This window comes from Neomonachus schauinslandi, chromosome 8 (genome assembly GCF_002201575.2).
Source record: "Neomonachus schauinslandi chromosome 8, ASM220157v2, whole genome shotgun sequence".
Lineage (NCBI taxonomy): Eukaryota > Metazoa > Chordata > Mammalia > Carnivora > Phocidae > Neomonachus > Neomonachus schauinslandi.
In genome coordinates, this window is record NC_058410.1 from 70321954 (window position 1) to 70339597 (window position 17644).

General features: G+C 37.1%; 1 protein-coding gene across 2 annotated transcripts in view; it reads left to right on the forward strand.

The window, feature by feature from the left end:
- RNGTT (RNA guanylyltransferase and 5'-phosphatase) overlaps positions 1–17229 on the forward strand; it is a 314738-nt gene extending 297509 nt beyond the window's left edge. The window contains exons 15-16 of one of the 2 annotated variants that reach the window (XM_021693072.2): positions 12962–13085; positions 14548–17229. In XM_021693072.2, coding sequence (XP_021548747.1) covers positions 12962–13085; positions 14548–14711 — 288 coding nt within the window. In that variant the 3' untranslated portion in view covers positions 14712–17229. The remainder of the gene's footprint in view (positions 1–12961; positions 13086–14547) is intronic. The other variant, XM_044917197.1, reaches the window with a different exon arrangement.
- Positions 17230–17644: the final 415 nt, after the last annotated feature.

Here is a 17644-nt window from a genome sequence, read left to right on the forward strand (position 1 = left end):
GGCTTATTGCCAAATGCCACGTTGATCCATGTGGATAGACCGTTCTCTTGGGGTCTCTACACTAGAAAAAGAGCATTGTTGAATAGTTGGGTTTAAAATGGGTGTGAAATAGGGGCACCTCGGTGGCTTAGTAAGCATGGACTCTTGATTTCAGCTCAGGTCATGATCTCAGGGTCTTGAGATCAAGCCCCATGTCGGGCTCCACACTGGGCATAGAGCCTGCTTAAGATTCTCTCTCTTCTCCCTCTGCCCCTTTACCATTTATCAGATTCAATCTGACAAATATATTTTATGAATTATTTGCATAGGCTATGGGACAAACATCTTAAAAAATAAGCAAATCAGGTAAGTCTTTTGTCATACTTATAACTGTTTAGGAAGAAAAAAAAAGTGTTAGACATGCCTATTGCTTTTAGCCTTCTCCCTAAAATGGTAGATTTTAAAGCTTTCATTGGTTGTGTATTGTTTTTATTATCCCAAGCATGCACTGAATCTATGATCTGCTTCTATTTCTTGTCGTGCTTGGTACTAAACAGGGAGCGATGCATTGTGTCACCAAGTTTGGCCCTCTGCTTAGTAAGCCATTACCTGGCAGAGGTGACTGTTTTGTCCACATGACCTTTTCTTTTTGCTAGTCATGCCCACAGAAAGGTCTTCAGTCCACTAATGACTTCTCATTTGGTTTAGAAATCAGACAAAAGCTTTGCAGCTGTGAAATGCAGTCCACTTTAAAATTAACCTATTGTAAATCCTTAATGATTGAGAAATTCTGCAATTTGCTATGATTTGTGGTTTGTGCTGCAACTAGAATAGCAAACAGCAGAAATGATGCAGGTCAGAATGGGGTGCATTTGGAGAAAGTGAAGGAAAAGAAACTTGTTAGACATTGTGCTTAGTTCAAGCCAATATGTTACGCTCTTCGTCCTTGTCACATCACTTTGTCTCCCATCCCCAGACTCTCCCGAGTGGAATGTAATCCTTGGAAATAGTTACTTAAATTACAGTTTATTACACAAGAAGTAAAATTGTCCACAAGTGGAATCTATCTTTGCTCCTTTAATACATTTTCAACCTAGAGCCTAGATTCTTAAGGATAAGGAGGGCCTGTGTTTTTGACTCACAAAGACCTAGAATTTGAATTTTGGTACCAAAACAAATGAGCTCTGTATCCTTATGCAAATTAATTAAATTCTCTGGGCTTCAGTTTCTGTTAAGTCTTATTAGATATTTATACAGATTAAATTAGATATTGTATTAGAAAACTTAGTAGGGGTACAATACATTTCTCTGTCACTTACTAGTTCTGAGACCTCGTCAAATTACTTAACTCCTCTGTGCCTCTGTTTATCTAGAAAAATGGAGATACTCCCAAGGGTTGTTACAAGGATTAAATAAATTAATCCATGGCGGGGATTTTAAAGACAGTTAGATTATGCATGCTTGGGATAATAAAAACAATACACAACCAATGAAAGCTTTAAAATCTACCATTTAAATCTACCATTTAAAGACAGTTCATACAAGCTAGAAAGATAAGTAAAGACTGTATCATTTAGTACTTTGTAATGGGAAGCCATCAACAAAGCATGATGTGATTGGATTTACTTTTTAAAAAATTGATGCTGTTCTTGTTTCTTTTTTGTTTTAATTCACCTTTTAAAATTGAACATACACTGAGTTCATTCCTTTGGGAGATAATTTTGTGAGTTTAGACAAATGCATACAGGTGTATACCCACAACTGGAATCAAGATACAGTAGTTCCCCCTTATCTGCAGTTTTACTTTTTGTGGTTTCAAGTTATGTGCACAATCAGCAATGGTCAGGAAGTGGATGATCCTCCTTCTGACCTATGGTATCATCAGAAGGGCAGTAGTAGCCTAATGCTAAGTCACAGGGCCTACGGCTTTCACCTCACTTCATCTCATGTAAGCATTTTATCGTCTTTCTTCATCACAAGAAGGAGGGTGAGTACCAAACAATAAGGTATTTTGAGAGAGAGAGAGACCACATTCACATAACTTTTATTACAATATATTGCTGTAATTGTTCTTTTTTATTATTAGTTACTGTTGTTAATCTCTTCCTCTGCCTAATTTTAACATTAAACTTTATCATAGATATGCATGTATAGGAAAAAACATAGTATATGTAGGGTTCAGTACTATCCACATTTTCAGGCATCTGCTGGGGGTCCACAAATAAGGGAGGAGTACTGATAGCACAGTTCCATCAGCTCCCCCCAAAATCCTGTGGGACATCCCCGTGTAATCAGTCACCCCTCCTCCCACTCTCAAACTCTGTGACCACCAATCTGTTTTCTATTCCTATAATCTTGCCTTTTCCAGGATGTCATGTACATGGAGTCGCATACTCTACAGATTTTTAAGTCTAGCTTCTTTAACTTAGCATACTGCATTTGAAATTCATCTGTGTTATTGGTTTTATCAATAGTCCTTATTGCTGAATAGTATTCCTTTTTATACTAAAATTTGTTTATCTCCTCAGTGGTTGAAGGGCATTTGAGTTGTTTCCAGTTTAGAATGATTATATATAAAACTGCTGTAAACATTTGTATTCAGGTTTTTCTGCGAACGTATGTTTTCATTTCTCTTGAGTAAATACCTGGGAGTGGGGTTCCTGGTTCTTGTGGTAAGTGTATGTTTTACTTGATAAAAGAAACTGCCTGGGGCGCCTGGGTGGCTCAGTCGTTAAGCGTCTGCCTTTGGCTCAGGTCATGATCACAGGGTCCTGGGATCGAGCCCCGCATCGAGCCCCGCATCGAGCCCCGCATCGGGCTCCCTGCTCCGCGGGAAGCCTGCTTCTCCCTCTCCCACTCCCGCTGCTTGTGTTCCCTCTCTCGCTGTGTCTCTCTGTCAAATAAATAAAATCTTTAAAAAAAAAAAAGGAACTGCCAAACTGTCTTCTAAAGTGGTTATACCATTTTGGCCAGCAAAATGATAGAAGATTTCAATTGCTTTACATTTTTGTCAGCACTTGATATTGTTCATATTTGTAAATTTTATTTATTTTAGACATTATAATAGGTGTATAGTGGTATCTCATTGTGATTTTAATTTGTTTTCCTAATGACTAATGATGTGTTGGGCTTGATGTGCTTATCTGCCATCCATATATCTTCCTTAGTGAAGGTTTGTTCATGTTTTTTGCCCATTTTTTTTGTTTTTTTTTTTTTTTTTTTTTTTACACAGAGAGTGTGCATGAGGTGGGGGGGCTGCAGAGGGAGAGGTAGAGAGAAAACCTTAGGTAGGTTCTGTGCTCAGCATGGACTCCACTGTGGGGCTCAGTCTCAGGACCCTGAGATCATGACCTGAGCTGAAATCAAGAGTTAGATGCTTAGGGGCACCTGCGTGGCTCAGTCAGTTAAGCATCTGCCTTCAGCTCAGGTCATGATCCCAGGGTCCTGGGATCAAGCCCCGCATCAGGCTCCCTGCTCAGCGGGAAGCCTGCTTCTCCCTTTCCTGCTCCCCCTGCTTATGTTCCCTCTTTCGCTGTCTCTCTCTCTGTAAAAAAATAAATGAAATCTTTAAAAAAAAAAAAAGAGTTCTTTATTCTGGATACAAATCCTTTGTCAGATATGCGATTTGCAAATATTTTATCCTCACCTGGGTCTTGCCTTTTCATTCACTTAGCAATAAATTTTGAAATGAAATGAAAATGAAATAAATTTCATTCACAGAGCATAAATTTTAAAATTTATCAACTTTTGTTTTATGGATCATGTTTTTGGTGTTGTTTCTAAGAAATTTTGCCTAACCCTATGTCACAAAGATTTCCTTCTGTTTTTTATTTAAGAAATTTTATAGTTTTAGGTTTCATGTTTAGGTGTATTTCCCATTTTGAGTTAATTTTTGTGTAAAGTGAAATATTTGTGTTGAGGTACATTATTTTGCATAGGGGTGTGTAATTTGCTCCAGCACCATTTGTTAAAAAGACTATCTTTTCTTCATTGCATTGCCTTTGCAACTTTGTCAAATATCAGTTGACCGTGTAATTATGGATCCACTTCTGGACTCTCTCTGTTCCACTTACCTTTGTGTCTCTCTGCTCACCAATACCACATTGTCTTGATTACTGTAGCTTATACTCAGTCTTGAAATCAATGTCAATTCTCCAATATCGTTCTTTCTGTTTGGGCTGTTCTGATTTCCTTGTCCTTCCATATAAACTTTAGATCAGGTTGCTGATATCTATAAAAAATTCTTTTGGCATTTTGCTTGTGATTATGTTGAATCTGTAGATCATTTAGGAATGATAACAATCCCTTAACAATATTGAATCTTCCAACTCATGAGGATGGTGTATCTTTCTATTTGTTTAGGTCCTCCTTGATTTTTTCTTTTATAGGTGTTTTATAATTGTCAGCATACAGATCCTGCATGGTTTTTTTTTATTCATACTTAAGTATTTCACGTTTTTGAAAGTTACTGTAAATGATACCATTTAAATTTTAAACTTCTAACCGCTCATTGCTAATATGTAGAAATACAATTGGTTTTAGTATATTAACTTTGTATTCTGCAACTTTGTGAGAGTTACTTATTAGTTCTAGGAGCATCTTTATAGATTTCTTCTATGTAAGTTATCATGTCTTCTGTGAATAGAGACCGTCTTATTTCTCCCTTCCCAACCTGTATGTCTTTTATTTGTGTTTTAAGCAAGGCTATGACTTGATTGGACTTGCATTTTTCAAAGACCAATCTGCCTGCACTGTAAAAATTGATGGGCTGGGGAAAATGTAGAAGAGCCTCTTGTAGGAATCTGAAAGACAGAGGGGACAAATGGACATGTGTAGAATATATTTTGGAGGTAGAATTGATAGACCCTGGAAATGAATTAAATATGAGGGGAAATAAAAGGGGAAAGGAATCAGGAGGGCACCAGCGTTTCTGTCATGAGGAACTGGGTGAATGGAGTTCCCATATATTGAGATAGAGAAGTACATTTGGGGGAAGATAGAGTTGAATTTTGAATATGTCAGGTTTGAGAAGTCTATGGGAATTTCAAATAAAGATGTCAAGTAGGCAGCTGGACCCTCTCTCTCTATATATATGATATAAAAGGGTATATATAGGGTATACCATATGAGAGGAAGAGTTTGGGAATGAGTCAGACTTATGTGGAACCCTCTTTAAAGGCTTGCAGAGAACATTCTTTATTTTCAGTTCTTTCAGCATGCCAAGATCTTAAGATTTTTTTCACCTCAGACCTTTGGACATACTGTTAATCACTGCCTGACGTATGTGACTCCCCTTCCCCCCCCACCTGCTCTCATTTGTTCTCCTCTCTCTCTCTTTCTCCTTCTTTCCCTGTCCTTCCTTCTTTCCATAAACCAGCTTCTCGCCATATTGTAAATCTCAACTTAAATATCATCTCCTCAAACTACCGCACCTAAAACCAGATAGCTTTCTCCCGGCATTAATTTCTGTTGCATATCTGTTTTCTTCATAGCTCTTATCATAATTTGTAATTTGTCACTTGACTCTTCACTAGACTATACATTCCAGAGGACAGGGACTGTGTCTGTATCACCAGTCTACAACTCCGTGCCTGACACATGGCTGCTCAATAATATTTGTCAGATGGTGGGAAGGATGGATCTACAGAGCATTGTTGGTGCCGCGTTAGGTCCAATGTGTTTGTGTTCTCATATGACTGACTTCTTAAACTTACATGTGGAAAGGTTTTTATACCCAATTTCAGCCACATTCTGAGCAGGAAAATAACCTTATTTGTTTCATTCTGCATTTATTGTCCATGGAGTGCCAGGCTTTGTAATAGCTGGTGGGATATGAAATGGCATTGTGGCATTGGACAGGGAGACCTGTATTTGAGACTTGGCTGTTCCATTTTCTAGATCTGTGACTTTGGGCGGGATATTTAATTACTCTAAACTTTGGACTCCATACCTGTTGAAGAGCAGTAATATAATTCCTACCTTATAAGATTGTGGTGCGAATTAAATGAGATTATGTGTATGGGTCACAAATTTATAATGCTTGGTACATGCTAAGAGCTCAATGAATAAATTGTTAATATTCATTTATATAAAATGAGTCACATAGTTCTAGAAATAGTTGATATTGCTTGACCAATGGGCGGGACAGGGGGAGACAAATCTTTCACTTTCTCTACTTGTTCTTTAGTGTCAAAAGCAGAAGTGCTGCTTTTATTTATTTACTTTTAATTTATTTAAATTCAATTAATTAACATATATTATTTGTTTCAGGGGTACAGGTCTGTGATTCATCAGTCTTATATATAGAAGTGCTGCTTTTAATACTGTGATGGCAAATGGATGTCTCGCCTCCATGTCAGGCACCCAGAAACAGAAAATACAAATGCATTGTTTATTCAGACAACAAACTGAGGATATTAAAACCCTAAAACCTTTTGTTTTGTTTTGGGGGAAAGAAAGAAGAGGTAGAAAGGAGGAAAGAGGCAGAGAAAGGCTAGAGATAGTACTAGTTTACTTTACTTAACCAGCCATCAAACAGTACAAACTGGTTTGATAAGCTGAAGCTCACAATTCTCTTGAATTTGGTTAACATCCTCTCTGAGGATCTCTCCGGGACTGGGTACCGTGCTGACAATGGGGAGATCAATGGGGAATACATATTTTAGTGATCTAGATCAAAACCAATGAGATTAACTTGATAGAAATTTTCATTCTCTACCATGATCTATATTCTACACCGCAGGCAAAGTTGTTCACTACTCTGGTTGGTTTCCACTAAGTGCTAGATACAAGCTTACATGTGGCTTTAGAGACTAGGATCTGGGGAAGGATGAATGAATGAAATGAATGAAAAGGCCTTAGGGTAGAGGCTATGAAACTTTCTTGGTTCATTTTGCCTCATACACAGCATCTCTAAGCCAAAAGAAATACCTAACACCTCCATTGATTGAAAGGACGGAGCCAAACAATTTAATAAGTATCTAGATTTTAACAACTTAGCACCAGTTAAGGATTGCATAACTTCTCAAACCTTGGAGTCAGATTATACCCCACCAACTTCATTTATTGTTCCACACTGATTTTTGTGGTACTTGGTTTTTATCACAGTAATTACCCAAAACTCAGCTTTGCAAAGGTATAATGTCATCTCAAGGAATCTCATATTGAAATTGTGAACTTCCTCCAGCTAACAGTTTGCATGGTGTCCAACACATGCCACTGTTACCCCAAAAGTTTAAAGTATCCCACAGTACCTCTGTGAGTTTGTTGCAGCACATGAGGATACCTCATTGCACAGTTTGGGAACTGTGGTCTTGGGGCCTGATTCGAAGACTTTGTTTTCTATAAATGTTTATCTCTTATTTTTCTGTACCACTGCATTAAAAACCAACTGGGTATTTATTTTCTTTTATGAAATAGTTGTTTAAGGAATCTTTCATTGTTAAAAATATGAAAGTTAAGCACATATTAACATAGAAAGTATGGAAAATACAGCATGACACCGGTGAAAGTCATTCCTAATTCTACCATCCACCAGTAACCATTGCCAGCATATCATTGTTTTATCTGTATGTCTGTTATTCTGTATGAAGATTTGTTATATTTTGAGTAAGAACTAACTAACTAACTAACTATGACTTTACTGGAAGGTAATAATCCGTAATTTAGTGGGAATTTCATACCCTGGAGTTGTGACTTGTCTGTAATGACCTTTAGGATAAATAAGGCAGAGTTCTAGTTGCCTTCTTTTTATTGGCTGCTTTGATTAATTGAATGGCTGATTGAAGGGCTTGAAGACCCCACCATTCCCAAGGGAGAGACTTCCTGCTACTCTGTTTCCAGCCTAGCAGATGGGAAGTATGTTATTTATAAATAATAGTAGTGGTAGGTGTAACATTTTTTTTAAGGAGGGTAACTTGTCAGATGTTTTACTTTCTCCAGTAGTGGATGTACTTTCTAAAAGGAATATATCAAGGCCCTACTATAATGTAGTATTTCTAAAAGATTATTTATCTAATAATTCAGATTTAAGCTATTTGTATTGTTCTGACACCTCAGGAAAACTTTTATAATTCCATTTCATTTCTGACTTACCTTATTTTCTATGTCTTTATAAGTACTAGAAATTGAAGTTATTTACATGAAAATAAGATTTTTGTTTCATCTACTTAAGATATGTTTTTAAAATTGACCTTCTGTAACTCTATAGAGGTAGAACTTGAATTACCAAAGAGTAGAATTATAACTTCAAAATGAAAAAATGGCCAACTTAGTTTAGCTCCAGAGAGCAGTTCACAAAAGATGGCATGAAACTTCTAAGTAAAACGTATATTCATCTTCAGAGTCTCGTTGTCGTTCTCTCTCTCTCCTTCCCTCAATAATACTTTTAAATTCTGACCTGAACAGGTAGTGACAGTACTTTCTTAGCATAGCCTCCTGGACTGTTGAGGAGTGATGTTGTTCGTATAAAATGCTGATAGAGGACCTCATGACTGATTCTAGGGCTGGGGCAGAAAAAATACAAAGATGAGCCTGGAGAGTAAGCTCTTGAATTGCCAGAAAGTAAATGCTGAAAATAAGAAGGTAAGTAAGTAAAAATGGAAGCAAATTAAAAGGACACAGGAGCCAATCCGAGAGAATTCCCAGTGCCAAAACTGGAACAATTTGACCAACAAAATAAATGACAGGAGTATTTTATTATAAACCAAAGAATAAAATAAATATCCATGAGTTCATACTGATACAAATAAGCAAATAAATAAATGAGGGAAGTGGGACAAGTGTTCCTTACAGAAAAAGTCCAGATAATAAATGTAGAAGGGATGGAGAAAAGAGAAAACCCCAGCAGAACAGCACAGGAATAATTGGTGCGGGCAAGATTCATGGAGGAATGCTAAAATTAATGAGCAAAACTTTAAGGAGAAACAGGGTATTTGTATAGTCTCAAAATATCTCTCTCAAGAAACTTAGTAATGTCTGTAGTGGTTTTAATAAATGTCCACAACTTTACTCTTCCTTCCAGGAAGTGGAGTTTACTTCCCTTCTCCTTGAGTGGGGCTGTTTGTTCATCGTGACTCATAACTAACCGATAGAGTATGAAGAGGAGAACAGTAGTAACTTTACAGTAGTGAAACGTGGCACACACCATCTTAACGAAGTGCTCAGGGTTAGCATCAACCAGTAATAAGTCATGATATCACCCCCCCCCCAGATATTACACGAGAAAGGCACTTCACCTCTTGGCATTTGTCCCCCAAATCCAAACCTCGGTCCAAACATGAGAAAACATCAGAAAATTCCAACTTGAGGAACATTCTACAAATATCTGACTACTACTCTTCGAAAGTGTCAAGGAAGGTCTGAGAAACTGTCACAGATCAGAGGAAACTAAGGAGACATGATGACTAAATGCAGTGTGATTTCCTAGATGGGATCCTGGAACAGATAAAGACATTAGTGGAAAAACTGAAGTCTGAATAGTCTGCAGTTCAGTTAATTGTGTTGTACCAGTGTGAATTTCTTTGAGTTGATAAATGCACCATACTACATCAAATGTGAACATTAGGGAAAGCTGGGTGACAGGAATACTAGAACTCTCTATACCATCTATACACAGCTTTTCTGTAAATCTAAAATTATTTCAAAATTAAAAGTTAAAAATAGAATCACTACAACTCACTGATGGCTTTCTCAGTCTAAGGATATTTGTTAAAGTGTCTCCAGAGCAAATTAATTCAGAGAAATCCCCCTCCCCTCCACCCTTTGTGCAGTCTCTCTAGAAAAGAAAGATCGGCTCTTTTTTTCAAAAAAAGATTTTATTTATTTATTTATTTATTTATTTATTTATTATTTATTTATTTATTTATTTATTTATTTATTTGAGAGAGAGAGAGAGAGCACAAGTGTGGGGAGAAGCAGAGAGAGAGGGACAAGCAGATGCCCTGCTGAGTGCAGAGCCCAACGTAGGGCTTGCTCTCATGACCCTGAGATCATGACCTGAGCCAAAAGCAAGATTTGGAAACTTAACCGACAGCCATCCAGGCACCCCAAGATGAGCTCTTTATAGCAAAAACAGCTCTCCCGAAACAGGGACAGCAAGTTTTAGAGTTTTATCCCACTACTAGAAATAGGAATGCAACTTTGCCTGTTCCGTATAGGTCAGTTCAGCCAACACTGATGGTTTGCCTTTTGTGACTTGGAAGTGTAGGTATTTGCCTAGCATTTAAGTTACAGGAAGTGTTCTGTAAGAATAGTGCAGAGTGCAGCACCTGTGATTGTACCTGACTCTACTTTGGGCTCTTTGTTGCAGGTATTATTGTTGAGCTGCTAATTTAAAATCTCCAGAGACATTAGGGGCACCTGGGTGGCCCAGTTGATTTCGGCTCAGGGCATGATCTCAGGGTTGTGAGATAGAGTCCCGTGTCAGGCTCTGTGCTGGGTGTGGAGCCTGCTTAAGATTCTCTATCTCCCTCTGCCCCTCCCCACTCCCTTCTCTTTGTCTCTCTCTCTCCCTCTCTTAAAAAACAAAACAAAACAAAACAAAAAACCACCTCCAGAGATACTAGATCCGGTTTCATTGGACTGTCTCTTAACCTCATTTTATTGGTAGATTCAAACCGTATAAAGAGTGTGGTACTGAACAAGATGGATACATGAACAAAATATTTTTCAGTATAAAATACATTGTATATTCATTGCTCTTTTAAAAAAAAACAGTAAAATTCATTAATTCAGTATAATTATTAGTACAGATATGAAATCCTGATTTATAAATATTTTCTTATTACTTTCAAGCTCTTATGAGCTCAAACTAGAGTAACAGAGTTGATTATAGAAGGCCGAACAGGGTCTTATTTTAGTAAATAATAATACGTAATTGGCTGAGGATGGTTATTGTCAGAGAATTAGAATTTGGATACTAAAATTAAACTCCTCCCTTGTAGAATGAGTTTTCCTCATTCTCTTGATCTGATCATTAGTGACAACTGTCTTTAGTTTGTGCACATATGAGAAGTATTATTTCTGTCAGTTAAGTATATTTTACTGCCGAACCAAATGAGTACCTTGCAGTGTGTCTACCTTGGGAATATAACTGATGTGATCAATAAAGAACAATGAATTGTTCTTGAACATGGACATAATTTCAGTTAGTATAATGGCAAGTGCATGCATTTTTCAGAAAGCTGTTTCCCAGTTATTGTTAGTGCATGTCCAAATAGATACACAGATACCTAATAATGCTGCTTAATTGCTGTAGTCAGATCGAGCAGCACATAATTTATAGCAATTCTGAAACCAGGAACACAAGAATGATGAGCTATATGATAAAGACTTACTACAATTGAGGGTCAGTAAAAGTACGAACTGCACGTTGTTGATACAAGCCTGTCTTGTGTAGTACATACAATATAATTTTCTTGACACCTGTTTTCAAAGCATACCTTTCCATGTCATCCTGGTTTCTTTAGTGAATTTACTTATAAAGTGTTTTTTTTTTTTGAAAGCAGTATGTTATTTCCTAATTTTATATTTAATTAAGAATTTTACTCGTTGGCCACTCTGTGCCAGGTACTTTCATTTATTGTTCTTCCAGTGTCCCAGTAAATTAGGAACTCCTTTGCCCATTTTAGGATTATAAAATGGAGACTCTGAAAGGTTTAGAAACTCAGCTCTGTTAGACCCTACATGTGATAAATGTGGTTATCTAGCTGAATAAGTTGCCTAATACTTGGCTATAGATAATGTATCAAAAGTAAAAGGAGGTGGATCTTTAGGAAGAAAGGGAGGGGAATTGAGATTAGAATAATGAATATTTGAGAATAATTCTAGCAAGTTTGCTAAGTGGAACATCATTTTTTGGGGCATGTCTGTTCCAGAGCCACTGAATGTATTGGTCCTGTTGGATTTGTTGAAGATGCAAATAATCCAATCAAATGCAATACTCATTAAGGGAAAAGGAATACAATTTGATAGTTTTTATGAAGACGTGCACTGCCTAATCTGTGAATTGAAAGCATCTTTTAAAAATTTGCTTCCCTTCGTATTCCTAGGTGGTATTGAATCTGCGGGTAGAAAAATGAGAGCATTTCAAATAATGCTAATGAAGTTTAAATGATTGCAATCTACCATATTGTGAGGAAAAGTTGTTAGCTGTGAAAGATGAGGACAGAATTAAAATATTACCATGACTGGCATTTGATTTGAAAACTGCAAAGATAAGCTTAGGTTCCTATTTATGAAAACTATCCTCACAGCCTGATGAAATATCTTTTAAAAGGTTTTATGGTTACCATGGATACTCGTTAGCTTTGATAGAGTAAGTTGTAATTCATATTCAATCATCTGAGGTGAAGTAGCCAAAAAAACCAACCAAACTAAAATCTAAAGTAGCTTCATCTGTATGTTCATAGTAGTTTGGAGATGGAAAGGGTAACTAACCTAAAGATTAGAGTTTGGATTAGTTATTACTTCTTGAAAAGCAAAATACTTAGGATGTGCATTACCTGAATCTGATCCTAATGTTTACTTTTTGTGTGTAACTTTTTCTTTCAACTAGTAAAGGGAACTTCTTAGGTTTTGACATAGGAATTTAGACAGTGAGACCCTTCTGAAAGCTGACAGACCTAAGCAGCATCCTCAATTTCTGAAAGCCATAGGGACGCAGAAATATTGAAGGCATTGGTCCCTATGGTAACCTATTTGCATTTGGCCCAGAAGTGGCTGGTTTCTGCTTAGCCTCTTTTAATTGCTATATATTGACAGCCGTTTTCACGACTATTTATAAAATGTCGGATTAATGAGCATGTGTACAAGGGAGTGCACACCATATCCTTAGGCTTGGTGAGACACTTCCGATGACAAAAGGCTCTGCGTGAAGAGTTACTGAGGTGTTTTTGGCATTCCCTAATGTGTCTGTCACATAGTGGGAGCAAAAAGCCTTTTGAATGATTTAAATATTTTCCTCAATTCTCTTTTAAAACAGGTGACAAAAGAACTAAAACAGTATGACAACAAAATTATAGAATGCAAATTTGAGAATAACAGCTGGGTCTTCATGCGACAGAGAACAGACAAAAGTTTTCCTAATGCGTACAACACTGCCATGGGTGAGTATGACAACCTACCAATGTTTGCTACATTAAAAGAGAGAGCGAGTGCGCGTTAGGGTTTTAGAATCAAAATGTGCTGTCTTTGGTGTTCTGCTTGATGGGGCATAGGGTCATTCGGACCCCTGTGCTTGCTGGCTGGGAAAGGGGCTGTGACTGTTGACTCGAGCTGGCTTGTAGATTCCCGTCTCTAGGCCTGTGGGCTTGTGCCCAGGCACCCAAAGGAGACGTGTAAAGGGCAGGATAATGGGCTGTATACAAGTTGGATTTGTTGAACAACAACAACAAAAGCCATGATAATTTCAGATCTATTCAGAACTACAAAAACCATTGTTTGCCAGATGGTAAAAGACAAAATTAGCAGGGGGAAAATGTAATTTCCAGCTCCTAAAATAGCTTTACAAACAACGGAGGACAAAGTAAATGAAAACCATTAAAAAACAAAAAAAAAACCCTCCTGAAACCTGCTATGCTATCCTTCAGAGAGTTCTTTGGGTATAATATAAGTGCTTTGGGAATTCAGAATAGTAAGTTACTTTCATGGAGAACAACACAAATTAATTAATCTTATAAGGTAAACTGGTTGCTCTGGATTGCATTTTTAGTGAAGCCGAGAAAAAAAAAAACAGATAAAAACCAAGATTAAAGGTTAATAGAATCGTGTGCTTTTAGACTGCTCAGTCAGTGATGATGCTGATTATATGATAAGCTTATGAGAAACTACAGAAATTGCCAGTTTCAGTTTTGCAGTTTATGAAAGTTACTATTGTACATTTAAGGGTTCTGTTGGAACTAGCATCTGTGTTCAGACAAGATGAGTTAACTTTGAAAATAGGAATAATTAAGCCAGTGTCCTTTTTTCCCCCCAAACTAAATATATAAATACAATTCAAAGGACTGGTGGTCAATTTTGATCACATAAGAAAAGATGTCATATTTATTCATAATTTTATTAGAATACCTTACTTAAACAAGTTACTAAAATAAAATAGTATGATCTGCCAGCTACAGTGGCGCCTCCCTGTTCAGTGGAAACAGTGGCTGGTGCCATCATGACAGGGTGGAGTTTCCTTCTGACAGATACGACTGAAGGATGATAGCACACGTTTTCTGTAGAAGTTTTGGTTGAGTATAGACGATGGTTGTGGTACGTTAAAATCCTATAAAAAGAGTTTTGGAGAGGTGGAAAACCATAGTGAAGGTGTGGTTGTAAGTCCAACACTTAAAGTTTTGGTTTAAAATTCACGGTACAAGAAAAAGTAGCCACCAGAGAAGCACTCATTTTGGGGGCAGGGGAGGGCGGAGAATCGTTTACTGGGGGAAGCGTGTCACCCCAGTTGGTGAACTGAAAGCGTTTAGCATATTGGGATGAAAACCTTTCCCCTTTCGCATCGCCCTGTGTGGGTGAGTCAGCTGCCTTAATTAACCCTCACGTGAGACCCGTGTCTCCCTTTGTCCACAGCTGTGTGCAACAGCATCTCCAACCCGGTCACCAAGGAGATGCTGTTTGAGTTCATCGACAGATGTGCGGCAGCTTCTCAAGGACAGAAGCGAAAGCATCATCTGGACCCTGACACAGAGCTCATGCCTCCACCACCTCCCAAAAGACCTCGCCCTTTGACCTAAGACCTGCCTCTGACTTAAGGACTGAGAGGAAAAATGAGTGAGAAAAAATGCTGTTGCCCCATTTTTGCAGCCAGAGAAATTGGAAAAACAGTGTGGCTTGATGTTGATACACATTTGAATTTTTTTTTTTTTTAAAGTATTGTAGCCAGCCTGTAAATATTTGATGCATTTGTTTCTTTAGTGCTACAATACATCGTGGACTTTAAACATTTTATTTATATCTGATAAACTCAGCCTTACCTTGTGAATTTGAAGATTGAAATATCCAAAGGTTTAATCGAGATTGAAATCAATGAAAAAGAGGCCTTGTTTGTATATGGATAACTTTCACCTTTAATTTATAAAGTTAGTAATCTGGAACTGTGAGCGCATAAAACACTGTATTTTTTAGAAGTTGTATTTCAACTATGGTAAATTTTCCTTTTAAAAAAAATCTAGGCAATGGCATTAAACATTCTTGCTATCACTTATCATGGATTTCCTACATTTCTGAGATTCTTGTATTCAAAAACAAATGACAAGGTTGTTAAGTATTGTATTATATTAAACAACTTGGTCTGGCTTATATCATTTTAAGAAGTTGTTTTTTTTTTTTTTTTTTGAGATGTAAAAGTAAAAAAGTAAAGCCCCGTTTTTGTGAGTTGCATCCTTTCTAAAGGAAGTATATTGAGTGTTTTCATGTTTCTCTTCTTTGAACGAAAATACCAGATATCCAATGTGTCCATTCTGGCAGTAGTTTTGAGTTACTTCGTAGAACTTAGATATACACCACCAGGTCCCTTTTATGTGTTGTTCTCCTGGGAGACTTTTTTTTTCCCCTTTAAAAACGCCAGGGCTACTTCTGCTTTACCTCAGTGGTATTGGCACATTGTAAATTACATTAAAACACACAACTCACTGTGATTATGGGAGTGATATCAAATACAAACTATGTCGTGTTAGTTCCCTTGAACAAAACGGCAAAGGAAATGCCAGCCGACTCCTTTGATTAGAAGGTAGTGCCAATGGAATAGAATGCTGTCACTAGAAAATGCTCTCCCACTGCTAGATAAATGCAGAGGCAAAGAGTAGACATCTGTAGGAACTAAACATCAAGGAAACCAAGACATTTATTTTCAAAGCCAGGATTCTATCTGTGTTCTGTGCTGGGGATGCTATTTCTGTTATACATCTGAATTTTAAAACACTCACTGATAGATAATGGATTTAAAGAGCAGCTAATTGGTCGTCTGCCATTGTTGAGAAGCTGTGTTCTGATTGGTTTGTGAAGGAACTCTGAGAATTAGCCTATTAGAGGCTAATGTATTTGTTTTTAGAGGTAGAGGTTTTAAGTACGTGTATTTAAAACAAAATTTCATGATCTGAATTTTATATATGTATATGTATATATATGTCAGTATATGCATCAGTGTATATTCTACTAATACAGTCAGACATGAAAAATGCAAATGAGTTACCCAGCAGACTGAATATCTGACAGGATTTCTATATGCTATAGCACAGATTAACCAAAAATGTATTTATATTCACCTGAGTTTTAATGTTTTTAAACAAAGTTTTCTCCTGCAGTGCTTTTCTATATGAAATACTGGAGTCATGCTTGGGCTTTTTCCTTTGTTCTTTCCAAGTTATGTAATGTGTAGGGAACGTATCCAGAATGTCAGTTACTAGTATTTCATTCCTGGAGTGCTTTTGTGTGTTTGGGCACTAAAGGGAATAAAACACCTGACTGCCACAGTGACTGCTGAAAGGTGGAAATTTGTCAAGGTTCCATAGTGTCTTGTACAAAATGGGTCTGAAAAAACACCTATGCAACTCCCAATAGTCTGATGCCTGCTTCACCAGGATTAGTGACTCATTTCACGTGGTATGTTGCTTTCTTCCGAGCCTGTATAAATGCAGAGCCCTTTTGCAGGTATAAGAGCTAGTTTTTGCCAGTGATCTTTAATGGAGTTAAATGTTTATGGTAATTGTAACCTTTTAAATGAGTTATGTGAAAAGAGCATCTCATTTTTAATACACCCAGATATTTTTTCCTTGCCTTTGTGCATTTTCCAGGACTTAATTTTCTTAATTTGTTCTTTCCTTTCAATTATAGTGAAGTATAATAGCCGGCCTAATAAGTAGATGACATTTGGCCCCTGAACACACTCTCATCTGCAGTATCGTAAAAAGTCATGTAGAAAGTCAAGGGGGAAACTCGAGAGGCAGGGACTGGGACAGCAAGAAGGAAAGAAATCCTTCCTTCTCGGTCCACTTCACAATAACTGTTTTCTGACACTGAAGTTTCGTAGACAAGAATGAGAAAACTTTGCTTTCCTGAGTTATCAAATATAAAAGCTTTTGCTTTGAATTTGGAAAAGATGTGGATGACTCGACTGCCTGGATGGTTACATTTGCTTTCCGTGAAATGCTCAGAAAATGTCAGGACATTCCTTCTCTAACTGTGTGTCAGTGTGTATTGTAATAAAACTACTGATTTAAAATAATAGAAAGTGTATCTGCTTTGTTATGTGTCCCTTTCTTTTAACTAATGATTTCTGTTCCTTTCTGTTGCTGGCATTATCTTGCCTGTCAGCCATACCCCATCGTAATCCATCTGGTTTTGTTGCATTCTAGAATTAGCATAAGGACTTGGAAAATCCTTGATTTTTCTTCCTGAGAAATCAAGAAGTTGGATTGACATGGGGGGTGTAGTTTGTACCTTTTCTTTTTGGAGTATAGGGGGATGGGGGGAAAGCACAAAGCACATCTTTAAGTGATACTTAACAATATTTCTGTTCATCCACCTCATCTTAGTACTCTATTATATGAGTAGTCTGTTACATTATTTTTAACACATTTAATTCTTTCCGCAGTAAATATTCTGAAATAATGAAGTAATGACCTCTATCAGTTTTTTTGTTTATCTGTATTTTTTTATAGTATAGAAT